Below are 26,119 nucleotides of genomic sequence, written 5' to 3'. Positions count from 1 at the left end.
TAATTTAAATATTGAAAAGTTAAAAAAAGGCCGATGGAACTCTCTCAATATGTCGAGAGCTTTTTCTCTTGCTCTACGTTAGCAAGTTTTTCCAATCTTATCATCTTCTGATCTACGATTTCCCTTTTTTTCTTCTATTTTTTTCTTTCTAATCTTTGCAATCTGTTCCTATGGGTAGTGCGGAGGATCGGTTGGTTCAGGAGGTTTATAGGAGATTAAATATAGGAACCAATGATGGGGTGCTTACTTATAATGACCCTATTCAAGCTCAACAACAGGAGGATTCGGAGGCTGGGTGGCAGAATTGTATAGTGGGACGACTATTAACGGAGAAAGTTATAAACTTTCAGATTTTTCAGAATATGCTGGCATGTATTTGGAAACCGGGGAAGGGTATGATGGTTAAGGAGTTGGGAAATAATTGCTATCTTTTTCAGTTCTTTCACGAGTTGGATGTTGAAAAAGTGATCGACGGAGGCCCCTGGAACTACCAGCAAATCCCAATCATTTTGCATGAACTACAACCCAATGAAAACCCTAGGCGAGTGGAACTGACAAAATTGTTAGTTTGGGTGCAGATTCATAATGTCCCGAGTGGATATCAATCTGAACAGGTGGTCAAGGATGTTGGAAATTTTCTAGGAGAATATGTTGCATCTGATCCTAGGAATTACATGCGCATATGGCGAGATTTTATGCGCGTTCGAGTTTTCTTGGATGTACGTGTTCCTATCAAAAGGGATATCATTATACAGAGACCAAACTGTCCTGATGTTTGTTTCAATTTCGAATACGAAAGGTTAAACACTTTTTGCTATTTTTGTGGTATAATCGGACATGGCGATAGAAACTGTAAGTTATTGTATGATATGCCGAAGATACCAAAGGAACGCTATCCTTATGGGCCATGGTTGAAAGCAGATTCGAAGAAAGTGAAACACTCTGGTGCTAAATGGTTGCGTTCTGAGAGAGATATATTACAGAGTAGCCGATCCCAAGCTACACCGGTGGATACCGCCGGATATTTTTTTCAACCAGGTCAAACGTCTGCCGGGCAGGGCAATTCAGATAAGGATAACCATATCCCTATCCCAAGTAATCAGGGAATCTTTTCCACAAATAATGCTAATCAAATGGGTAAGGAGGGCGATAATGGCGGGATTGCTGCTCATTTGAATATACAAACGGGTTCGATTTTACTTACGGATCCAAAACGGCGTAGGACTGATGACGTGGAGGATTTGGATACACAGTCTATGGAGGATGACGTCATACCCGAAACAAATGATTTGGGCTCAAAAAACTCTCAACAGGTGGGTTCCGAGTTTGGAATCCACCCAGCAATATGACGACTTTGAGTTGGAATTGTCGAGGGCTTGGGAACCAAGAGACAATTAGGGAGCTTCATGAGTTAGTTACATCTAAGAGACCCAATTTTATCTTTTTAATTGAAACAAAAATTAAAAAAGAACGTGTGTTTAAAATAAGGAAGGAGTTGGGGTTTGCTGGGGGTTTTGCAGTTGACCCGATTGGTATTGGAGGAGGTATTGCTCTTTTTTGGAAGATAGAAAATAGTGCACAGTTGCTGAGCTTTTCCAATCATCACATTGATGTTGAGGTTAAGCTAGATGGTTGTACGGGTTGGCGCTTGACAGGTTTTTATGGGTATTCACAAACTTATCAACGAAGGCTAGGATGGAATTTACTTCGAACTCTGGAAAACAAGTCAACACTACCATGGTGTGTAATTGGCGATTTCAACGACATTTGTTTTCAATCTGAGAAGCAAAGTTCTACAGCTCATCCAACGTGGTTATTAACTGGTTTTCGACAAACTTTAACAGATTGTCAGCTGTATGACTTGGGTTTTGAAGGGGTAAAATTTACCTGGAATAATGGTCGGACAGATCTGACGAGGGAAAGACTTGATAGAGCTGTGGCTAGTAATTCATGGAAAAGCAAATTTCCTATGGCGAAACTGCATGTTTTACAGACAAGTGAGTCGGATCATTTGCCTTTATTTCTTTTTTTGGGCATTACAATTCAGAAATATGTAGCAAGGAGGTTTCGGTATGAAAATGCCTGGTCGTTGGAGATGGATTGTAAGAAGGTTGTTGAAGACGGATGGAGAGTAGAGCAGCATGCAGATATCGAGCATCGCATTTTTAACTGTACACAAACCATTCAACAGTGGGCAAAACATCACCAACAGGAATTTCGAACTCAGTTGAATGATGCAAAACGTCGGATGGACTGGCTTCAACGTCAATCAGCTCTAAATTCTTCAGAATTAAAAAAAGCACAGGAACGGTATAGTAATCTGTTGTTACAGAAGGAAATGTACTGGAAACAGAGATCTAAACAGTATTGGCTTGCTCACGGGGATGCTAATACGAAATATTTTCATGCTACCGCTTCCAATCGAAGACGAAAGAATATGTTCCAGAAGCTGAAAAATGACGATGGTAATTGGGTAGAATGGGAGTCGGGTCTGCCTAATCTGATTCTTGATTTTTACACGAAGCTGTTCACTTCTGAGGGTGGTGACACAGAACCAGTATTAAGATATGTACAGAAGCGGGTTACGGTGAGGCAGAATGAGAAACTGATGACTGATTTTTCTGCAGAGGAGGTCAGAGAAGCAATTTTTTCTATGCATCCGGATAAGGCACCAGGGCCTGATGGTTTAAATCCTGGTTTTTTCCACGCCTATTGGGAGATTGTAGGTGAAGATGTTACAAAGGCTTGCCTAAAATGTCTTAATGAAGGGAATTCTTTGCCTGGAAAAAACGTGACGAACGTGGTGCTTATTCCCAAAAAGAAAACTCCAGAAGTGGTGGCTGATTTGCGCCCAATCTCGTTAAGTAATGTGGTGGATCGAATAGTATGTAAAGCCTTGGCAAATAGACTTAAATCTATATTAGCTGATGTGGTTTCTGATTCACAAAGTGCTTTCATACCAAATCGGTTAATCACGGACAGCATTATAGTGGCTTATGAATTGTTTCACACTATGAAGCGGAAGACCCAAGGGCTTATGGGTTTTTTATCTCTCAAAACAGACATGGCCAAAGCTTACGATAGAATTGAATGGGGTTACTTGAAGCAAATAATGTTGGGGCTTGGTTTTTGCGAATTGTGGGTGGAAAAAATTATGAGAATTGTAACTTCAGTTTCATATATATTTGTTCGAGGGGCAGAGGAGTATGGTCCGTTATTTCCACATAGAGGGTTGCGACAAGGGGATCCTCTGTCACCCTACTTATTCATTCTATGTGCTGATGGTTTATCTCAAATGCTGTCTAAAATGCAGGCTCAAGGGAAGATTCATGGGGCTCAAGTTTGTCGAAATGCTCCACCAATTTCTCATATTTTTTTCGCTGATGATGCCCTTTTTTTCACTAAAGCTACTGAAGGAGAGGCGGTACATTTAAAGGAAAGCTTGTTGGCATATGAAATTGCATCTGGTCAGAAGATAAATCTGTCCAAGTCATCAGTAATGTTCACTCCTTGTACACCACAACCGAAACGAGACGTTTGTTGTCATATTTTTGGAGTGCAGGCTGTAGATAATCACGGCAGCTATTTGGGGATGCCCTCAATTATTGGTAAGGATAAAAAACAAATTTTTCAGTTTGTGGTGGAAAAATTGACGAAGAGGATTCAGGGCTGGAAAGCAAAAATTTTGTCCAAAGCGGGGAAAGACGTTCTTTTGAGAACAGTAGCACAAGCAATGCCGAATTACATCATGTCATTATTTCTACTTCCTATTGATGTTTGTAAGGAGTTAGAGATGGTGATGAATTCCTTTTTTTGGAACAATGGCAAGTCAAGCTCCATTCACTGGCTACGATGGAAAAGAATGGTGGTGCCCCAAGCCAATGGAGGTCTCGGATACAGGGACCTACGGCTGTTTAACTTGGCCCTTCTCGCCAAACAAGGGTGGCGGATTTTACGTCATCCAGATTCTTTGATGGCTAAGATTTTGAAACAACGGTATTTCCCTGATACTGATTTTTTCTCAGCTGAAGTAGGTGGAAATCCAAGCCAGATTTGGAGAAGTATATGTGCAAGTCGTTCAATTTTAATGGCAGGTTGTAGAAGAAGAATCGGTGATGGTCTCTCTACAAGGGTTCGAGAGGATCCATGGCTTTTAGATGACAACCCTTATATTCAGTCTGTTTTTTTGGATGATGAGATTCAGTTGGTTGCAGATTTAATTCAGGGTGGAAGATGGAATTCTCAATTCATTTTGAGTAATTTTCAAGCTAGAGATGTGGAGCTCATACAACAAATTCCTTTATCCATGCGCCAACAATCAGACATGTGGTATTGGAATCAGAACAGGCTTGGGGTTTACAAGGTGAAAGAAGGATATAGACTTGCTATAGATGAAGCGGACCATCAGTTTTATTTGAATGATGATATGTGGGAACGAATTTGGAAGGTGAAGGTACCAGCAAAAGTCAATTTTTTTATATGGAGAGTACTTCGTGGGTGCTTACCTTGTAATTTTAATTTGAGGAAGCGTAAGGTTGAAGTACAGGATGCTTGCATTGTTTGTGGCTTATTCCAGGAAACCGAGTTACACCTGCTTCATGATTGTACTCACGCCCAAGCTGTGTGGGTGTCTTCCATAATAGGATGGGAACCCATACATGATCTTAAAATATGGTTTTCTAAGCTTATTATGACAGGTACACATACCCAGAAAGAAGAATTATTTATGTTGTCTTGGAGTCTATGGCACAGCAGGAATCAATTATTATGGCAGCAGAAGCATGAAGATTCTTTGGTGGTTCTTCATAGAGCCCGGTCAACTTTACAACAATGGCAGAATGCTCAACTAAAGCCGAAGGAGAATGTAGTGGCATTGGCGCGTAATAGACAATGGATAGCACCAGAAATTGGAAAGTTCAAATGCAATATTGACATAGCTATTTTGACAAACAGCAGGTTCGGGTTGGGTTTTATTCTGCGTAATCATCAGGGGTTATGTGAGGCTGGAAAGATTGAAGCTATTTATGGAAATGCTGACCCAACGATAGGAGAGGCGTTATGTTTCAGAGAAGCACTAAGTTGGTTGAAAACATTGCCATATCATCATGTTACTGTGGAGACGGATTGCCAGGTAGTAACGAAAGCCTTGATATCTCAAGATAATGAGGTTTTATCTTATTTTCAGAGTATTATCGTTGATTGTAAAACTCTATTAAATGAGCTACCGAATGTGAGTTTTCGTTTTGTGTATAGATCAGCGAATCATGTTGCCCATTGTTGTACAAGAGCGGCTGGTTCCATGTCTGGTCTTTCTTGGGGGGTATGCCCTCCTAATTTTCTGTATGAGGCTTTGATGATGGATTTTAATAATATGCGCTAATAGCGCGAAGCCAAAAATTTTCAAAAAAAAAAATATTGAAAAGTTAATATTAAATTACAATGTAATTTCTAGAGTTTTATTGATTAATAAAATAATTTTTAAAATATATATATTTTTTAAATAATATTATTTTTAGTCAATTCCATCATTTATCCTTTATTATATTTTTATATACATATCATAAATTAATAAAAACTTAAAATATATAAAAAAAAACTATAGTCTAAAAATATATAATATTTTATTTTATTTAATATTATTGATATGAAATAATATTTTTCACATGTATAAAAAATTGTACATAATTTATAATCTTAATGTACTCATGCAATGAAATAATTTAATATAATATTTATATGTGAATTTTTATATAATAAGAATTCATTTATAATAAAAATTTATTTAATATAATATATTTAATATTATATATAATAAATATAAAATATAATTAATTATTATATATTTTATTACTTTAAAATATTAAAGATTATATTATAATTTATTATTGTTTTTCTTGCTTATAATGATCAAAATTAAAAATATTAAATTTAGTTAGTTAAAATTTTAAATATAAGGGATGGATTAATGCAAAAGTATGAATTTGATATTCGAATGAGTGTTTTTTTTTTATCGATTTAAATAATTGAAACGTTTTAATTTTATATCCTAAATTTTTAATTTTAAATGATTAAATTAAATTTTTAAAATTTATTATGATTTTATTTATGAGTTTAAATTGATTTTATCAGAATTTAAAAATATTACATATTATTTTATGTTATTTTTTAATTAATTATATTTTTTTATCTTTTCAGATAAAATCATTCAAACTTTTTTATAATTTTATATTTATATTCTAATTTTTTATTTACTCTACAAAATAAATTAAATATTTTTATAAAATTTATTTTTTTCATTATCATTAAAGTTATAAAAAAAATTACTGACCAAATTAATTTTTTCTTATCCGTCTCTTAATAAAAAATGCAACGAACGGATTTTTTGATAATTATTTTGATAATTATTTAATATTAAAAAATATATAAATATAAATTTTAAAAAATTTAAATTATTTTGTTTAATAAACTAAAAACTTGAAATATAAATATAAATTTATAAAAATATTTTAATTATTTTAATTAATCAATAAAAAATATAAATTAAAAAATAATAAAAATATTAAATAAAATAACGGAATAACAATCTTATATTTTAATAAAATTAATTTAAATTTATAAATAAAATTATAATAAATTTTAAATATTTAATTTAATTATTTAAAATTAAAAATTTAAGATATCAACATGAGTTAGGTTTCTTATTTTTTAATCATAGTGCCATCTTTAAACTTATCCGCAATTCAAGCTTATTGCGCTAGAGTCTTCTACGCCTATAACAGCACAAGCAGTGGCAGCTCTTAAGGGCCACACATGGCCTCTTTCCCCTTCAACACTCTGCAGCCAAAACACCACCTCTCCACAACTCTCTGTAAGTATCCATTATCGCTAAATACTCTGAATTTCCACTGTTCTTTTCATTTTCTTACTTTCTATCCTTTCGAGCACAAGCCATCTTTTGTACGTAGAGCAAGTGGTAATGATATCAACATAAAGACAAAGTTATCAACTGCAAACCATGAAAATCCCACAAAAACCAAGAATTTAAGAATTAGGAAATCTTCAAGTACTGTAGATGAAAGGGTAGGGAGAAAATTTGTGAATAACCTTGTTGAATCAGTAATAGAGGAAAGTATTGATGAGAGGTTTACGAAGAATAGAAATGGAAGAAAGGACATGGGTTTTAGAAAAAGGAGGGATATTGACTCGGGGGATTTGTCTACAAGGTTTAGAGATGGAAATAAAAAGAGAGAAGCTTTGGAAATTATGGACCTTCAGGCAATTAATGGTAAAAAACTGGAGAAGAAAACCAAAAAAAATGCTGATAATCAGGTGAAAGAGAAGAAAATTGCAAAAGGGTCCAAAGAAAACAAACCTGATTCAGTAGAAGTAAAATTCCGACTGGATTTGGATATGTGCTCCAAGAAAGGAGACGTAATGGGCGCAATTCAGTTATATGATTTAGCTCTGAAAGAAGGAATCAAGATGGAACAGTACCATCATGCTGTACTTCTGTATCTTTGTTCCTCTGCTGCTGTTGGTGTTGTTCAACCTGCAAAAAGTGGGAGAGGAGGTCGAGCTTCGAATGCGTTAGAGTTGTCTAATGAAGTTACTAATGTAAGGGTGGTGGATTTGAGTGAAGTAAGAGACAATAATGCTAGGAATAATCCAGTTACTGAATCACGCACTCGTGTTTCCAACGATGGTGTTGCAAATCTGGGAAGTTCAGAAAAAATGGAGTTAAGTTCTAGTAGTGGGTTTAATGATTTAGATAACAATTTCAAGGAGGAGAACTCGAACCAAACTTCTAATGTTATTAGTAAGCCAAATTCTCAACATGTGGATGGAGTAAATTTTTGTAGAAAGGGTAATGATGGTGATAATCATGAGGACCATGAAATTCAGGCAGATGAAGATATCAAGAAGTATGCACTTAGGAGGGGATTTGAGATCTATGAGAAGATGTGTACGGATGAGGTCCCAGTGAATGAAGCAACCTTAACAGCTGTGGCTAGAATGGCAATGTCAATGGGTAATGGTGATATGGCCTTTGATATGGTGAAGCGAATGAAACCACTGGGGTTAAATCCTAGATTGAGGTCCTATGGTCCAGCTCTTTCTACTTTTTGCAATAATGGAGATGTTGATAAAGCATTTGCTGTAGAAAAACACATGTTGGAGCATGGTGTCCACCCAGAAGAGCCTGAACTGGAGGCACTCTTAAGAGTAAGTGTAGAAGCTGGTAAAGGTGATAAAGTTTATTATTTGTTGCATAAATTGAGAACGACTGTGAGAAAGATCCCTCCCTGTACTGCAGATATAGTTGTTAGATGGTTTAAGAGCAAGGCAGCTTCAAGGGTAGGAAAAACAAAATGGAACAAGAGAGTTATTAAAGAGGCAATTGAAAATGGGGGTGGAGGATGGCATGGGCGGGGCTGGTTGGGTAAAGGAAAGTGGAACGTTTCATTTACATCTATTGGACCTGATGCATTTTGTAGATGTTGTGGGGAAAAATTGGCCACCATTGACCTTGATCCTGCAGAGACACAGAATTTTGCTGAATCTGTTGCTTCAATTGCCATAAAGAGAGAGAAAAATTCAAGCTTTGAAAAGTTTCAAGTATGAAAAAAGTTTCATTTATATTTCTAATAATATCAAATCAAGATTTGATGAAGAGGAATGAAGTTTTCTTTCCCCTCTTATTTGCAGAAATGGCTCAACTATTATGGACCTTTTGAAGCAGTGATAGATGGAGCAAACGTAGGTCTTTTGAGCGAGAAGATATTCATTCCATCCAAGGTGTACCATACGATGGCTTAAAGAATAAAAATGTTCAAACACTTTACAAGTTTTACTTTTCTTCTTTTCTCTTTAATGATTTGGTATGTTGGTTTCTCTTGCGGCGGGCTCTGTAGATCAATGCGATCGCTAATGGAATACGCCAGCAGCTTCCTTCAAAAAGATGGCCACTTATTGTTCTGCACAACAGGCGTGTCTCTGGACACAATATGAATGAACCAGCAAATAAGGCATTGATTGAAAAATGGAAAAATGCTGATGCTCTGTATGCAACGCCTACTGGGTCAAATGATGATTGGTGAGAGTTAAATACAGAGAGAATAATGTCTACCTTGGCAAAATTAATTGCATATTTTCCTCAACTTTCTACTGTTTGACTATTTTTCAATCAATTATTAAATTGATGCAATAGCATATGAAGTGCCATATAGATAATAACATGTGCTTCAGGTACTGGTTGTATGCAGCCATAAAGTTCAAGTGCTTACTTGTGACCAATGATGAGATGCGAGATCATACCTTTCAACTTCTAGGAAATGACTTCTTCCCTAAATGGAAAGAAAGGCACCAAGTGAGTAGCACTCTTCACCAGGCAAAGCCTCCAATCACCCTGTTCAGTTGTAAATGTTGACCTTGGATAATCTATATTTTTGCTTCAAAATCTGCCTGTTATAAGTAGTTGAAACCAATGCTGCTTTATTAGATCTTGTAATGATTAAGTATATCTTAATAAATGTCATATCTTTTTCTTGATGTAAGGTACATTTCAATTTTTCTGATGTTGGCCCAGTTTTTCACATGCCTCCTTGCTTCTCTGTGGTAATTCAGGTGATAAATGTTCTCTCTCTCTTTTATTCTCTTCTCCCTGTTCTTCTCTTTTTGAACAGCAGCTACAACTGATAGTTGCATGCTTTACTCCCTGTTTGATATATCTTTTATATTGAGAACTTAAGAATAGGGCTTTTGCGTGTGTGTGTGTGTGTGTGTGTGTGTGTGTGTACTTGGGGAACATTTAACAGGAATCAGAGAGAGGCAACTGGCATATTCCAATTGCAACAGATGATGATTATGAACCAGAAAGAAATTGGTTATGCATTACACGTGCCAACTCATCTGTGGCTAGGCATGATTCTATGACCACCAGAACTGAAGGTAATTTCAATCTGTTGGTAGTTCTTTGATCCAAATGTTTGGGCTGGCGACACAAATCTTCTGACCTGGAAATGCCTATAGTTTTTGCTATGTGCTGAGTCTTTGAAAAGAACGCATTCTTATGTCACATAAGTTTAAAGGAAACATACAACGGCCATTGCAGTTACAAAAGCTGGCAATACATCTGTGGAGAGAGAAATGCTATTCAGTTACTTGCATAATTGCAAAATGTTACCATTCCCCTTCCAGTGTCTTAGAAAAAAATTAAACTCGTGTTCAATGATTATTGTATTGTTTGATTTGCACTTGCTTGCCATTTCCTTGCATTTAATGTGTTTTTAAACTCATTTAACCTTGTGGGCATGGCGGATATCATTTTTAAATTTACTTCTGCTGCTGACAATCATGATAGATTGTAGGACTGACATGTGCATATCCTCAAATGTGAACATGCCAATTATATTTATTTTTATGCTTAATGTTTTCCTTAGAAACAATCAACTGCACTTCTTTATGTTTTTCTTAAATTTTAATCCTTTTACGACACATCTGCATGATCACAAGTCACAACTAATAGAATATACTGATTCTTCGCACTTAAATGTATGATAAATTTTCTGGTTTGAATATTTCTTAGTTTAATTTCACTTCTTTTCCCTTCTCTTTTGGCGACTCTAATTCTGCAAGCCTATTTACATTCATATTGCTTAATAAAGCACCCTCTGACACTCTGAGTTCACTTGGTAAAATAGATTCACAATCTGTGGACCATAGCAATGATAAGCAAGCTATGTCGCCTATGCAAAATAGTCTCAAGGAAAAGCAAGAATACAATCAATGCAGCCTAGAAGTTTTGTCAAACTCACCTCAAGCAGTCTACAAGAATCTCAGGAATGTGCTGTTAGCATCTGGATTCACTGAGCGTCGCACAATCCTACAGGAAATTGAGGCAGCAGAGAAGCTTGGTGGCTGTGTAATTGACTTTCAGATATGATGCTAAAAGTTCTCTTATCCAGGACTTCAAATGACACACCTGAAAAGCTATCTTTGAAATGGAATACCCATGTACATTTGTGTAGCACATGTTATTGGCTGCACTCCGGAAAATTTTTCTTCAGGGTGCTCTTGGTTAGCTAATTTTCTCGCCATTCAAAGGTCGATTTTTCAGTTAATTTCTTGAATCACCCTTTGGAATGTACTCCCAAGTAATCATATGGGCGAGGACAGTCCTAAGATGCTGGTTGCGGCGTTGTATATTACATGTTTCCGATTTTTTTTTTTAAAGCAATTCTTTTTATTCAGCTTATGTCTTGGATGATTCTTGAGAACTTACTTCTGGGATTCTATACTGTTGTGTTTGCCTATAGTTTCCTGCTCTTCCTTCCCAAAGTTACTCCCATTTCATAGAATTCAGGGCAGGGCCTATTCTTCATATGATAATGAACAATTGAAAAAGGAGAGGAAAAGTGCCAACCTTGAAATGAGCAATTCTTGGGTTCATATGAATTTTATGGGGACCTCACTGTTATTTTACATTACTGAGTTATGTTTTTCCTGAAATGAAATAATCTCGGCCACTGGATCACCGTGTCAGTCGGTGATTGCACTTTTCCCAAAAAGACAAAAGAAAACATGGGAACATTAGATCACGGGACTGCAAGATTGCTTTATAATCTTTGTCATCTTCTGGTGCTGTGCATGTTTCAAAAGAATCTCTCTTTACTGGTTTTTTTTGGTTGTTTCATTCACTCACTGCTCCATAATGGAAATATCACGAGGCTCCAGTTACCCATGCTCCTTTTCTACGTCTCTCTGTTTCTATACACTGACGAAACAGCACTCAATCATCACCATGTTTAAAATTAAGAATGAACATGAAAGAAAGAAAGATAAGAAGAGCTAACTAGACACTCATATCTTTGCATTCATTTTCTTCAAGCTCTCAAGTAGAAAATGCAGTTCTCCGAAACATCTGTCTGTAAAACCTCAGAAAGCGAGTCCGAAAACGTTCTGCGTTTCAACAAGTCTCTTCAAGTCCTTATCTGTGCCCCCTTTCATATATTGTTCTTTGTTTTCTATGTAATTATTTTTCTGAATGTTCTTACTGGGTGTATAGGAACTCAGAGACTTGCGGTTGCAGCTGCATCATGCAGCCGAATACTGTGAAGCAACATTCATGAATGCCAAAGAGAAGAAAGTGTACGTTCTCTTTACTTGTCTTGTTGAGATTATAATGTAAATTTTTGTTTCCTCCTTCATCAATAATTATACTTTGCAGTGTTGTGGAAAACACAAAAGAGTACATATGCAGAGCTGTGGTTGCTGTTGTTGATCATCTTGGATGTGTCTCTTCTAATCTAAATCAAAGCATTTCTAAGAACAATGAATTTTCTGAGGCTGAACTTAGAATTAACAGCCTAAATCAAGTAAGTATCATGCACCCATAACTGCCAACTTTCTACTTTTTTGGGTTTCACTTGGCTTTTATTGGAGCTCAAACTCGAATCTCACAGCGAATCAAGTATCCTAAACTAAAACTCATTGGTTCAGTTGCCATCTTTTATAATACTGCAACATCTTTGTACTTCAATAACATGTGAGATTGGCTAATTTTCTTGCAGAGGCTTCTTTCATGTGAAGAATATGCTCAAAAGCTTGCTCTAAAAAGAGTAAGATGGAGTGCAAATTTGCCAAGATTTCATCGCCGATACTTATCAGCACGTAAATACTCCAAATCCCCATTTTTCTACTCTACAATAAGAACAAATATTCGTCGCGATGTGCAGATTTAACTTTCTTTCTACTCCTTTTATTTCCCACAATATCTGCTTGACAAGTTTCAAAATCTGTTCTCTCTTTATCAGCAATCACAAATGTTGAGATTGACAAGTTAAATGAAGATGAAAGGTACAGAGAAGCATTAATCACCTCCATATATTCATGAGCTTTTCTGAATCAGACATGTTCAAATACATTTCACGGACAAAACAAAACATTATCAGGCAATGAAACTAGATGTTTATGAAACCTTTCTGTCTAAATCTGCAGGAACCCGAATTCTCCAGCTGCTAAAATCATCATAGATAAGCCTGGATTTGAAGCAGAGGACTTGCCACTTTTCTTGTGCACTTACACCCAGAAACCATCTCTGGCTAGGAATTCATATTCCATTGAGAAAGATGACTCTGATTCTGCTTCAGGTACAGGAAATTACTATGTCAACCTTCCAGTAATGGTAAATATATTCTTTCAGATTTTTCCAAGTAATATTAAGACATGATTCTTCCGAATTTGTTTCTAGCACTTCCTGTTCATGATGGCCTTTCAATACTATCTAAAGCTCCAAATCCCACTTTCCATTTTCAGGTAAGTAGTTCAATTATGCTTTCTTACTAAGGCTCTTGTTTCAGGAAAACTATTTTATTGAAAAATATTTTACACATTTTCTCACGTTTGGAACACGAAAAAATTAGTAAACAGAAAATATTTTCCTGATTAAAGAAAATATTAAGTCATTTTAAGGTAGATGGCATCCTTTTTTAAGAAAAAAGTAATTTTCTACACAATCTTATTAGCACTTCAAAATATAAATTTTATCAATATATTTTATTTTTTTAAATTAAAATTAACAAAAGAAAATAAGTTACTATTTTAAAAAATATTTTTCAAATACAAATTATTTTCTAGAAACAAATGAAGTCTAAAAAATCTGTACAGTTCTAAAGACAACTCGAGTATTATTGGATATACTTGATCGCAATTTTTAGTATAATTTTGATTTTTGGATATGATGTTTTGGTGCAGCAAATTTCTCAGAAGCATGGACGGTACAGATTGTTCAGAAAATCAGCATCACGGAACAGTAGTAATGAGATCTTCTCACTCATTCGGCGAATTAAACGAACAATATGAATAAATTTGTGTATATTTATTTGTTTTGCTTAGTGAGTGATCATAGAGATTGTGATGATTCTTGTATTTGGAGTAGTGTTAAAATTTCTTCTCCTTTCAGCTTTATAGTTCCAAGTGAGGAGGATGTATATTAGGATCATTAACAGCCTTTCTGGTTCTAAATGTGAGATTTGTAGCTTTTGCATGTGAAACTAGTTTGTCTTTTTTTTTTTTTAATCATGCAATCTGATTTGCATTAGAATAGCTCATATACACCATCAGACAACTTACAAAATTAAGATAAGTACGCCAACTCTTTGAACATTAAAGTCCAATCCATTGAATAAACCTACCCAGCCCAAACAAAAATAAGTTTAGCCTAACCCAAACAATACTTGCATGCCTATCCGTGCTACCGCCAGTCCATCTCAACCCATCGCCAACCTTGCGCACAGGAGAAAACAACCCAGTGATCCACTATCAATTGACAATATACACAGGCAATGGATCGGAAAACCACCATCGTACACCGTCAATCCTGCTGCTACACTAGATGACACACCACAAACTAAAAAGAAAAGGCATGCAACCAAAGAGAAGATTCCGCAACAGGCTAATCTAAAGCCGAGAAAACCCAACGAGAGCCAACAAAAAGAATAAGAATTTTAACAACACCAATATTTAACCAGATTTCAAAGTTTAGTGCATCATAACCGCCGTTCAGAGTTAATCATTGACGTTTTCAATTTGTTATAGCTAAAGAGCCGCCTGTAGAGAGCAAACACGCACAGTATTCCGACACCGTGAAACACTAATTCATCGCTATCGACAATGACGACATGACGAGAGCTCAAACCAAAATCAGAACCCTAACAAAACCTTACCAAATAAAGCAACCAGCGACTCCATCTACAAGAAACAAAGGCAAGAGCCATCGAAGAGGATAAAAAATAAAAAATAAAAAATAAAAATCAGATCTTCTGCCAAAACAACTTTGCATATACACTCAAAATCCAAATACAGAATAAAACTACCAAAAAATCACCATTAAGAGGTTGCCGAAATGAAGCGAACCCACGGTCGAAGTTGTCTTCTATGTCTCTCTTCTCTCTTCTTATTTTATTACAGAGTTGTCTGCCACTGAAATAAGCATAAAGTTCTATCTTGGACCCTGAATTTGTCTGCATTATGCAATCGTATCTAATTTAAACTTTCTTCTCTAATAGGTAATTGAGCGAATGGATATTCGAATATATATTTACGAGATGAGTGACAAATCTTCATGTGCCCTGGTCTAAACCAAATATTCGGACAAGTAAGAATAAGCCAATTGAAAAGTAGATTAGTCTCCTTCACTTTTAACCTTCTATTTGCAATAATTTATTTTGCAAAAAAATAAATTTTTATAAAATTATACATAATTTTATTTTTTTAAAATAAAAAAAATTGTAAATTGAAAGAAATTTCTTTCATTTCAACAAATTTAATATAATATAATAGAATTAAATTTTTACAAAATTTTTTATAATAAATAAAAAGTAAACTTTAAAATATCCATTTTAAAAACTATCAAATTATGAGCAAATAGCTTTTTTCTTCAAAGCCTTTTAAATACTTATAAAAAAATTTCATTCTCCAAAAAAATTACGAAGATTGAAAAGCATGAAAAATTTTAAGTTAAAATAGTTAAAGTGTGTTTAATATTGTTATTAAAAAAATATTTTATTAAATATGTTAATTAAAATGAATTTAAAATTAAATTTGACAGTATATTTTAGTTATAAAAATATGTTTGATATTCAAAACAAGAGATAATAAATAATTTATCGTGATCCAAGCCCAGGTTGTAGAGAACCTTGGGCCTTAAATGATACGAAATCCGGCCCATTCACCCCCAGGGAATGTAACTGACGGCCGATGAGTGACGAGGGCGTTTTGCTTGAACGTGACACTTGTCAGCGTGCAAGGAAAAGTAAACAAAATGGCATTAATACCGCAGTAACCGCCCACAGTTGAAGCGTTGAACAGTCTCGAGTCTCGACATCGCCCACTGTTAAACCACACCTCCTTGTATTTTAAAAACACAAGCATCCTCAGGTAGAGCTATACCTAATATTTCTCTGATCATACTCCATAACTCCGATCAAACTCATTCATGGCTTCTGATTCTGTCTTTGTTAAAGTTGTTCAAGCTCCTGAAGATCCCATTCTAGGGGTACTCGTTTCATTTCTGTATTATTTGATCTTCAATTTATGATCTATTTGGAGTTTGATCTTCTGTCGTTTGGCTGATTAGATCACAGATCACAGCGTTTTTGATTTGGGAAATGTTAGGGGAATACTATGTAATTTCTATATATATAGCTCGTAACTCCTTTTTTAGTAATGTTTTTTAATTTGTCAATCATAGGATACTTATCTGAGATTGAATGGAAATATAGAAATTGGATTTCTTTTAGTTTTTTGATCGTGTTAATCTGTATTAGTGTGTTTATTTGGTTTTGTTTTAATGAATATAAACAGGTCACTGTTGCTTATAACAAGGATACCAGCCCAAACAAATTGAATTTGGGTGTTGGTGCTTACCGAACTGAGGTATTTGCTCATATCTTACTTGTTCTTCCAAATGGAAACAATATGTGTTTTCATAATGAGAAAAAAAATTGACTATGGTCGGATTGACAGGAAGGGAAGCCCCTCGTTTTGAATGTAGTAAGGCGAGCGGAGCAGATGTTAGTAAATGACCTGTAAGTTACGGTCTCTGTTATCAATTTTGTGACTATCTAATACTGTAGTTTTCCTTGATGGGATTGCAACTGCTAAAACCACTGCCTTCCAGGTCTCGGGTCAAAGAGTATCTTCCCATTGTTGGACTTGCTGAGTTTAACAAACTGAGTGCCAAGCTTATATTTGGAGCTGATAGGTAATCGTGTTTTTCTTTTTTCCTTTTTTAATTGTCTCTCAGGTGGTCTTATTGGGTTTTTCTGATGTCTATCTATGAGGAATCCAGTTTTTTATGTAGTTTATTGTAGTTTTTTTGCTTGCTTTGCAACAGCCCTGCCATACAGGAGAATAGAGTGACTACTGTACAATGCTTGTCTGGTACTGGTTCTTTGAGGGTTGGAGGCGAGTTTCTTGCAAGGCATTATCACCAAGTGAGAGCAGCACTGTTTTCATTTCTATTTGCCTCTATTATGAACATAATGTTTAGAGTAGGACTACGACTGACTAATCTACCTTGGCTGGCAGCTGACTATATTCATCCCTGCACCAACATGGGGAAATCATATCAAAGTCTTCACTCTTGCAGGGCTGAATGTGAAGACATACCGTTACTATGACCCAGCAACACGGGGGCTGGACTTCCATGGTTTGTGCACTTTGTTATGTTTCAATACACAATTTAGTTTATATCCTTTAGTTATCTTTAGTTTCTCTTACTGTGCACGATGCACAAGATTTTTGTTTCCGACAAATTATTTGACATAAAACACATTAAACTTGTGATGTAAATTTCCTTTCAAATTGCTGATGCATATTTGTGGAAAATACAAAGAATAAGCGTATGTGGTGGGGCACAGGCTTGCTAGAGGATCTTGGAGCTGCACCGGCAGGATCTATAGTGCTTCTCCATGCATGTGCACATAACCCAACTGGTGTTGACCCAACCCCTGAGCAGTGGGAGCAGATCAGACAGTTAATAAGATCAAAAGCGCATTTACCTTTCTTTGACAGCGCTTACCAGGTAACAAAAAACCATTCTTTTCTGGAGTGTTAGCGGAGATACTAATAACTATCAATCTGTGATGACCAATGAAGTTGTGCAAGTGCCTGTTTAACATGGCTGACAAACTCTTAAACCTCAACTCTCCAGGGTTTCGCAAGTGGCAGCCTAGATGCAGATGCACAGTCTGTTCGCATGTTTGTTGCAGATGGTGGTGAATGCCTTATGGCGCAGAGCTATGCAAAAAATATGGGTCTCTATGGGGAACGTGTTGGGGCTCTTAGCATTGTAAGACACTATCTTTGAAATCTTTTGAATAGGCTTAACATGAATTAATAAATGTGGAATAATTGAAGAACTTTTGATTCACTAAGGTTTCAAATTATAATTCTCTCACTAAATAAACTATATTATTAAGGTATTAAAATTAAGAAGTCCAGACTTTTTATGTTGAGTTAAAACTTTTTGGGGTCTATAACAATATCAGCAATCCCTGCTTTGGTTTCTGAATACTGAATGTCTCTCCTTCATTTAAGGCTGGCCATCCCTTTCCTTATCTGTGAAGCACATTATGAGTTTGCTGATTTCAAAGGAACGCAAATTTTCACAGGTCTGCAAGACAGCGGATGTGGCAAGCAGGGTTGAGAGCCAATTGAAACTAGTGATCCGTCCCATGTATTCTAATCCTCCAATTCATGGTGCATCTATTGTGGCTACTATTCTCAAAGACAGGTACCAATTCTGCTGAGGTTTGTTGCGGATTACGTCAAACCATGCGACTGATATATTAGGGACAATTTAAATTTATCAAATTCCATTATACAAGAGATGAAATAATGAAAGCTTCTCTATTAATGAATTAATCAAACTAGAGTTTCAATAAATACTGTTGACAGAGTTGACTGCGGTACACTTGCTGAAATTTAATGAGAAAAAAATTCACAGCTATTGTTCATTAAAAAGAGACTGGTTGTTACGCAATTATTTTTTACTTTACTGATTCTCTACCTGATGTTAGGATGTAACAGAACTACTGTCCTCTTATTAAGAAATTTGATATTGAAAAATCTGTACTTTTTCTTTTCTTTTCCAGTGATATGTATAATGAATGGACTATTGAGCTGAAAGCAATGGCTGACCGGATTATCACCATGCGCAAGCAACTATTTGATGCTCTATCTGCTAGAGGTATTGCATCTAGCTGCCACTTTATCTTACCCTACACGTGTGTTGCTGACAGTATGTTCTGGTTTATATATTTGATAAGATCTGTGCCTATACTATACTCTTCTTTTCCTTCTTGACAGGCACTCCGGGTGACTGGAGTCACATTATCAAGCAGATTGGAATGTTCACTTTCACTGGTTTGAACTCTGAACAAGTCGCATTCATGACAAAAGAATATCACATTTACATGACTTCTGATGGGTAATAATAATATTATTTTATTCCTATAGAAAATTTAAGATAATTTATAGTCAAACTTTTCTGCCTTCCTTGCATTCCTATGTTCTGCCGCTTCAGATAAAATCATTCTCATTTCCTCAGAATTCATGTTATATTGTTTAACCAGCATAAAATTTTTTGTGACTTGAAAAAAAAAAAACAAGATGCCCATTGTTAAACATGTGGTGAATGATGATGTCTTTTCCTCTGCCACCTACTCGTAGTAAAACTTTGCTAACTTGCCGTGTTGAATTTGACGAGAATATTTCCTTCTGTATTTCTCTGTGATGCATGAATAGTTTATTATTATTCTCAGGTATATTCTGGCTTTTCCAGAAACTCTAGTTCATTTGGTCCCTGTAATTCTTAAATTTTACGTGCATATTTTCTTGTTTTAAGACATTATTTGTATCGAAATAAATATGCTCTCACTGTCCTCTTAATTTCCACATTCATTCAATCCATAATTTTACCAGTAGTTGTAATGACTAATATTTAGATTGACCGATAAGGTTTTCTTTCTTTCATTCTTTCTCTGCAGGAGGATAAGCATGGCAGGTCTTAGTTCTAAGACAGTTCCTCATCTTGCAGATGCTATTCATGCTGCGGTCACACGCCTTGGTTAAGATCAATTTATTTAGTAAACACTCGTAGTTACGAGTGTCGCTTTTGTGGTTTTCTCGACTTTTTCAGATAAATGTAATGTTTTATAACGTTTTTCTTGAATTGGGGGCGTTTTGGACTATTGATTGAGACACCACATATCAAGGAAATGAAGTACTATGCACTTGCCCTATCCTCTTGTAATTTTGTCCCTGAAAAAATGAATAAAAAAAGTACTGTGGTCTATTCACATCTGGTTCATAGCTATGAATTCAAACTCCTGAAAATTCCTTGTAAAGAAAGGCTTACCCCTCTCTCTCTCGTTCAAAGTGAAATTCTTAAATCTTATGTACTATAGATGGAAAAGCATGGAATTCATTTTAATGTGTACATAACAAAATGCCAGAAAACAAGAACCCCCTCTAACAAAAGCCTGATAGAGAGAGAGAGAGAGGTGTTAAACACAAGGCAGGATTAAATATATAGAAGAGTAAATGTCTATTTAGCATTTTTGTTAAAAAAAAATTAAGTATATGAGTAGACTAAATAGTAAATTTCTATTATTTATTTCTAATGCTCTATTATTAGTTTTGGTCATCCGGATCCCCCGTAGATGCTCCTCTATCTGAAAGAGAGGGAGTTTTGTTGGAGGGGGATATAAGAGTGAATCCATTTAAAGTTGATTTTATGATTTCTCTCTGGAGCCAGTTAATTGCAACAAGCTCTTCACAGCATTTAATATTTGAGCATTTTCATACTAGGGTTGTTGGGATGACTCTGTTCGGTGAAAAAAGATTAAGCACAAATGAGTTTTAACCAAGTTGCGATGTGTGGAATCTCAAGCAGTAGCATAAACAATTGAAAAAGAAGAAGAAAGCAAATTTAAATCGCATCAAACTTAATAGTTACATATCGAGACTTCCCTATCCTGTATTTTTGAGGAAGAACAATATAATAACTACTAACCCAACAGGGTCCTACCAGGTTGTTAATTTGTTATTTACATTAATAAAATCAAACTCTCTGACTACATGTTTCTATTGTTTCTCTTGTTGTATCTCTTCCTCTTTCTTTGTCTTCAATATTTATGCTTCGTCTCATTTTCTTCTACATTCACTCTTTAATTCCGAGCCGTTGGACTTCTGATTCCACTCAAGCTCTCAAGCTTCTCCAAGTAAGAGAATCTCTTGGTTGCAAGAGGCCTGAGCATTGCCTTCTGATCATGTTCTCCCTTGCAGTAGTTCTCTGTATAGCATGAGTTTTTCTTTATGTTGGTGTCTGCACCCCATCCCATGAAATCTGAGAGTCTCACTGATGTTGGTGTCGATGTATCTGCAGGGCTCATCTTTCCTGTTTCTTCCTCTGCCTTCTCGTTGTCATCGGATTTCGACCTTGGAGATTGTGTGAGTGTGTCAGCATACAAAACATCCTCAATCCTTGACAGGACTGTGAATGCCAAGCTTTCTATTATCCTTGAGTAGCTCTCTAGGACTGCCTGTCCCACATCCTGCACAAAGTATGCAAGTTCTTTCAATTCTTGGTGAGTCAAAAAACAAAAAGAGTGAGAGAGAGAGAGAGAGTTTTGTGGTGTTGTTCTTGCCTTGTTGAATTGGATCTTGCTTATATCTAGTGCAGATTGTGGAATTCCAGGGAATCTTTGTTTGAGGATGATTAATATAGTTTCTGCTCTCTCTTCAAAAAGTTCCCTTTTCTCCAAGCTCACACCTGAACCCCAGGAAGATTTTCCATCTTTTTGATGCATTTTTCTTTTCCAAATCACAATGGAAGCCTCAATCCTGTTCTTCAGATCAAGCACTTTGTGCTCAGTTGACAAATCCATGGTTGACAGGAATTGTTCAGGATCAAAGAACTCCACAGTTATGTTCTTATAGATTGAATCTCCGAGGCTCTCTCTTCCATTCTACAGACAACACGATGATTAAGTCAATGAAAAGCCAAATTTACTATTTAGTTCCATACCAAAAGTCATTTTAAAAAAAGACTTTAAAATGTCTTTAATATTTTAAAAAGTTTACATATTAATAGGTAGATATTTTATAAATTTAAAAGATGAACTAATAAGTTTTTTCAAAATTACGGTAACGTATGGCAAAATTAAAGATGGAAGAATTTTTTTAAACGTTGTGGCTATTTTTCAAAATTGAGAACTTCTAATAAGTTATCTCGTAATACACGGAGATTAAGTAGTAATTTTCTCCTTTCTCTTGGAGAAAATGATGAATATTTAGTACCTTGGGAAGGGACTCGATGTAGTTTTCAGGGACAACCATTTCTGATAGCACCTGAGCATTTATTGCCATTGCTGCTTTAAGAACTTGATTCACAGAATCCTTCTGGGAAAGCATCCATCTTCTCATTGCTTCCGATAGCCCCTCTGGTGGAACCTTAACGGTCGGAATCCACCATTTGTCATCGTTTCTTGGTGCGGTTCCTTGCTCTGAATCCTCACTGTCTCGAGACACATAACAGAATTCCTTTTGGTTTCCAAACTGATCTAGGTGCTCCTGCTCGTTTCCATGCCATGATCACAAAGTGTTGAATGATGGCACGTGACATGTTATAATTGGAATTTATTTTTTTTATTCCGACAACTTCCAAAAAAAAAAAACAGAGAGTTTAGACACTTACAATGAGAAGGTTATCAAGCTTACGCAGAGCAGGAATGTTCATCAGCAGATCACTTCTTTGCTTTGTCACCATGATCTAATAACATTTGATCAAAGTATGATTAATTTTGCACAAATCTCGATATAAATAAACTCGGGTTCTTTTCGTAATTAGGCTTAGACTTGTTTACCTCCATATTGACTCCATTGTTGGATTGCTGTGAAGGAACAAGTTCAACAATGTGATCAGTTACAGATAAAAGCCAATCAATTTCTCTTCTCCACCTTGTTTTCCTCTCCGGATTCATAGGCTCTAATCTCTTTTGTTCTCCAAAAACAGATGCTGCAACTCACAGAAACAATCAAAATTCATGTTCTTAATCGCAATTAACAAACACTAATCATGATTTTGAAATGAAAATAATTAAAATTACCAGCTAAGTTTGTGATTGCATTGGACAAAGCCAGAGCTGATGCAACACCTTTTCCACCACCTGACATATCTTCACCCAACAGCAACTTAGCAAATTTATCCTTTATCATCTCCAATTCTGCCCAAAAAATTCAAGAACAGAAAAAACACTTGGCTTAGACAAGAAATAAGATCAAACGTTGTACAACTGCAAATTCATGCTATAATTTTCACCTGTGGGACCTTTGTTGTGTGGGTTTGGTATTTTAGCTCCAGATTTATCAGAACGAGGAAGATTTAAAGGAGTATCTTGCTTTGGATGGTTTCTTGAATGTGATTTTTCATCAGCACCACTTGAATCATTTCCATTTTCATGAACAGAGCTTTGAGAATGTTTCCCTGAATGGTCAAACATTCTTTTCACATGAAATGATTTTGATTTCAGAGTTGTTTGGTCACGGTCTAACGCTCTCACCATTGTTAAGATTCGGTAATCAACAGTCCTGTTTCTTTCTTTATCTGCTGCAGATGAAGGAAGAAATGGACATCAACAGGTAAGGGTTGATTTTTCTAGTAAAATTTTCCTGTTGGAGGAGAATGTGGGCTGCATGTTGGATAAATATAAAAAAAAATTATATAGGGTGGAGGTCGTAAAGAATTGTAAGACAAAACGACTGGTACTACAAAGCAAAACGGCGAGGTAATGTTGTTTTAAGTTTGTTGAAGAAATGAATGGTTGAAGAGGTCAATGGTTGCAAGAAAACGGGAAAGACAACCAACAGTAACTAACCTTTTTTCCAACGGATTATAACAGAGAATATAGCAAATTCCAATGTTACAAATATAGGCAATTTTCCTTTTTTTTTATATTCCTTGTGTAATCTAACGATGTCGGATAAATGGGAATTAGATTTTGCTTTGTTTACCACCAAAAATAAATTTTCTAAGGTATGAAATTACAGTTTATCAATTTTAATATAAATAATAATTATTAAAAAAAATCCAAATTTTATCAATTTCAACGATTATATTAAACTTTCTTTTTAACAAATATATCCAAATTAATATTTTAATTTTATTTAATTTTTAATTTTAATTTGATTTATTTATAATTTCAGACGATATATTTTTAAAATTTAATATTTTTTAATTTATTTTTACATCTATAAATACACTTTTTTGTATGGTTATAAATTATAAATATTGTTACAACATTAATTCTAATAAATTAAGAATAATGATTCTCTCAATTTAAAAAATTAATTATATTTATTTTAATTAGACTAAAAATTAATAATCAGTTTAATAAATTTAAAATGAATAAATTTATTATACAACATATAAAATATAGTTATAAATTAAATTTTTTTTTATCATTTTCGATTAAGTAGATTGATTGTTGAGTTTCAACTCTATTAAAATAGATAAAATAAATATAATTAATTAATTTTTTATTTACTAATACTATTATTAGTATAAGTGTAATTACGTTAAATATTGCATTCATTGATGCAAAAAATATTAAAAAATAAATTATTGACTATTAAAAATATGATATCTAAAATTATAAGTAAGTTAAATTTAAATAAAAAATTAAACAAATCAAAAATTAATTTGAGATATATATGTTAAAAAAAAGTTGAGGTTATAATAGTTAAAATTGATAAAATTTAGAATTTCTTTTAATAATTATATATTTAGATTATATTAAAATATTAATTTTTGGTATTGATTAAAAAATAATATGATATTTTTATTAAATATAATGGTCAAACTTTATAAATAAGTAAGTGGTTAGTTTAAAATATATTAATTAATTTTTATAATTTGATTATATACATTAAAATATGAATAATTTAAATTTTATAAAAATATTTTTTAGAAATAAAATAAAATTAAATAGAATTATAATATTTTATTAACATGTTATTATAATGTAAAAAAGAGAGTATAATAATTTTGAAATAATTAAAAAAATTGAATAAAAATTATAAAATGAATGATGATGGAGTATTTAGTTTAATTTATAGTAATTAATTATTTATGAGGTGCGAGAAAATTACAAATAAAATTTAGAGAAACAGATTACACACACAAACATATAATATAAAGTAATTCAATAGTTACATTAATTTGTTTCAAAATTTATATTAAGGTTTAATCAAAGCCTTGAAAAAAAAAAGTCTTATAATTAAAAATAATTTTATCAAATTCATAATAATCATTCCTGTAGAATCTAAAAGTATCTATTACAGTGTTAGCAAAAATTAATTAATAATATTAATTTTTTATATAATAAAATTAATATCAATAGTGAATAAATAATTATAATAATTTTGAAAAATGTGAGTTAATTTGTCTAAATTTTTAAATTTTCATTAATGAAATGTTGATATTTATATTGATAATTAAATAAATTTTCAATGTTCTGAAATTAAAATGTTTTTTTTATTGCTTAATAAAATGTCATCCAAAAATTTAAAAGAACAAGCATTTCAACTGTTATCAACAATTAGACTAGATAGATCATGGAGAAATTATATATTGTTCTTTAATTTCAATTTTTTATATAAAAAAACTCCAAAATTTTAGTCTTCTTTCATAAAATTTCTTTTAATCTGCAACAGTAAAATTGCACGTTAAACCAATTGAATTTCTTTTTTTTTTCTCCTCTTAAAATAAAATCATTATTTTTTTCGTCTTATGAAATAAGTTTTATTTTCTTTTAATTTATCTTAAATTATATTTTTTAAACAATAATTTATTTATTAGTTTCCTAATTAATATATATTGAAAGTGAGAATTTTTAATTAAAAATATAATTTAGTAACCCAGCAATATGATTAGAGGATATATTAAAAGAAAGGGAGATTACTATTTAGTCATTAAATATTGTTATTATTAATAGATCAGTTTCTGTATTTTTTAAAAATTCATTAAAGCGTCAACGAAATAGTTCTTTTATTTTTTTTTATTAAAAATAAATAAAAAATAAAAAAGAAAATTTTTTAAATCTAATTTTGCTATCAAATAAAACCTTTATTTAATTTTTAAATATTTTCATTAAAAGTCAGTTCTTATATCTTAAAAAATCTATTAAAATTTTCATATTTTATTTTAAATTTATTAAAATATCATTATATTTTTTATTCGTCAACGAAATAATCCTTTTTCTCAATGAAATAATCTATCCTCATCGTCAAAGAAGGAAAAAAAGGTAATTTAATCTTTTATTATATTTTTAATAGAAAAAATAGACAAAAGAATTATTTTATTGATAGAGAGAAATGATAAAGACGTTTTAATAGATTTACAATGTAGAAACTGATTTGTTAATAATGGTAATAATTAAAAATTAAATAGTAAATCTTCCTAAAAAAATAATAAAGAACTCATAACTTTAACTATATTTAATTATATTTTGCTAATTTATATAAAACAACTATTTTTTATATTACAAAATGAGGG

The 26,119-nt window shown here is 33.6% G+C and overlaps 5 protein-coding genes across 12 annotated transcripts; 4 read left to right on the top strand and 1 right to left on the bottom strand.

Annotated features, from left to right (window-relative positions):
* The first annotated feature begins 1,345 nt into the window (after nucleotides 1–1,345).
* On the top strand, nucleotides 1,346–5,380 carry LOC122723209. The gene has a single exon (XM_043954733.1). The coding sequence runs from the start codon at nucleotides 1,346–1,348 to the stop codon at nucleotides 5,378–5,380; it is 4,035 nt and encodes a 1,344-aa protein (XP_043810668.1).
* Nucleotides 5,381–6,732: 1,352 nt separating this feature from the next.
* LOC110611735 (proteinaceous RNase P 1, chloroplastic/mitochondrial) lies at nucleotides 6,733–11,249 on the top strand. Of its 5 annotated transcripts, XM_021752162.2 has the most exons (8): nucleotides 6,740–6,868; nucleotides 6,949–8,616; nucleotides 8,707–8,796; nucleotides 8,913–9,094; nucleotides 9,247–9,367; nucleotides 9,556–9,624; nucleotides 9,816–9,948; nucleotides 10,701–11,249. In XM_021752162.2, the coding sequence occupies exons 2-8, from the start codon at nucleotides 7,174–7,176 to the stop codon at nucleotides 10,940–10,942; spliced, it is 2,280 nt and encodes a 759-aa protein (XP_021607854.1). In that variant the 5' UTR covers nucleotides 6,740–6,868; nucleotides 6,949–7,173; the 3' UTR covers nucleotides 10,943–11,249. The 5 variants fall into 5 exon arrangements, 3 of the variants coding, with proteins under 3 accessions (XP_043811199.1, XP_021607853.1, XP_021607854.1); XR_002487379.2 differs by having other exon boundaries at nucleotides 6,733–8,616; nucleotides 9,264–9,367; nucleotides 10,701–10,750; XM_021752161.2 differs by having other exon boundaries at nucleotides 6,736–8,616.
* A 155-nt stretch (nucleotides 11,250–11,404) lies between these two features.
* On the top strand, nucleotides 11,405–14,051 carry LOC110611743 (probable protein ABIL5). Of its 3 annotated transcripts, none has more exons than XM_021752180.2 (8): nucleotides 11,405–11,972; nucleotides 12,065–12,147; nucleotides 12,227–12,374; nucleotides 12,570–12,669; nucleotides 12,813–12,855; nucleotides 12,997–13,148; nucleotides 13,250–13,314; nucleotides 13,753–14,051. In XM_021752180.2, the coding sequence occupies exons 2-8, from the start codon at nucleotides 12,125–12,127 to the stop codon at nucleotides 13,858–13,860; spliced, it is 639 nt and encodes a 212-aa protein (XP_021607872.1). In that variant the 5' UTR covers nucleotides 11,405–11,972; nucleotides 12,065–12,124; the 3' UTR covers nucleotides 13,861–14,051. The 3 variants fall into 3 exon arrangements, with proteins under 3 accessions (XP_021607872.1, XP_021607871.1, XP_043811201.1); XM_021752179.2 differs by having other exon boundaries at nucleotides 11,405–11,982; XM_043955266.1 differs by lacking the exon at nucleotides 13,250–13,314 and having other exon boundaries at nucleotides 11,405–11,982.
* A 1,807-nt stretch (nucleotides 14,052–15,858) lies between these two features.
* LOC110611740 (aspartate aminotransferase, cytoplasmic) lies at nucleotides 15,859–19,862 on the top strand. 2 transcript variants are annotated; one of them, XM_021752172.2, is made up of 12 exons: nucleotides 15,859–16,054; nucleotides 16,363–16,434; nucleotides 16,525–16,586; nucleotides 16,679–16,762; nucleotides 16,895–16,994; nucleotides 17,089–17,209; nucleotides 17,421–17,584; nucleotides 17,714–17,851; nucleotides 18,174–18,295; nucleotides 18,657–18,751; nucleotides 18,871–18,991; nucleotides 19,551–19,862. In XM_021752172.2, exons 1-12 carry the CDS (start codon nucleotides 15,995–15,997, stop codon nucleotides 19,633–19,635), a joined length of 1,224 nt encoding a protein of 407 aa, XP_021607864.1. In that variant the 5' UTR covers nucleotides 15,859–15,994; the 3' UTR covers nucleotides 19,636–19,862. The 2 variants fall into 2 exon arrangements, with proteins under 2 accessions (XP_021607864.1, XP_043811200.1); XM_043955265.1 differs by having other exon boundaries at nucleotides 15,918–15,936.
* A 612-nt stretch (nucleotides 19,863–20,474) lies between these two features.
* Nucleotides 20,475–23,474, bottom strand: LOC110611190 (rho guanine nucleotide exchange factor 8). The gene is made up of 7 exons (XM_021751354.2): nucleotides 22,886–23,474; nucleotides 22,674–22,790; nucleotides 22,431–22,582; nucleotides 22,262–22,336; nucleotides 21,865–22,137; nucleotides 21,213–21,533; nucleotides 20,475–21,119 (listed from the first exon to the last, which is right to left on the bottom strand). Exons 1-7 carry the CDS (start codon nucleotides 23,127–23,129, stop codon nucleotides 20,733–20,735), a joined length of 1,569 nt encoding a protein of 522 aa, XP_021607046.1. The 5' UTR covers nucleotides 23,130–23,474; the 3' UTR covers nucleotides 20,475–20,732.
* Between the last annotated feature and the right edge of the window lie 2,645 nt (nucleotides 23,475–26,119).

Source organism: Manihot esculenta, chromosome 3 (assembly GCF_001659605.2).
Source record: "Manihot esculenta cultivar AM560-2 chromosome 3, M.esculenta_v8, whole genome shotgun sequence".
NCBI lineage: Eukaryota > Viridiplantae > Streptophyta > Magnoliopsida > Malpighiales > Euphorbiaceae > Manihot > Manihot esculenta.
Note: the sequence above shows the minus strand (reverse complement) of the source record. Positions and strands in the feature narration are given on the sequence as shown.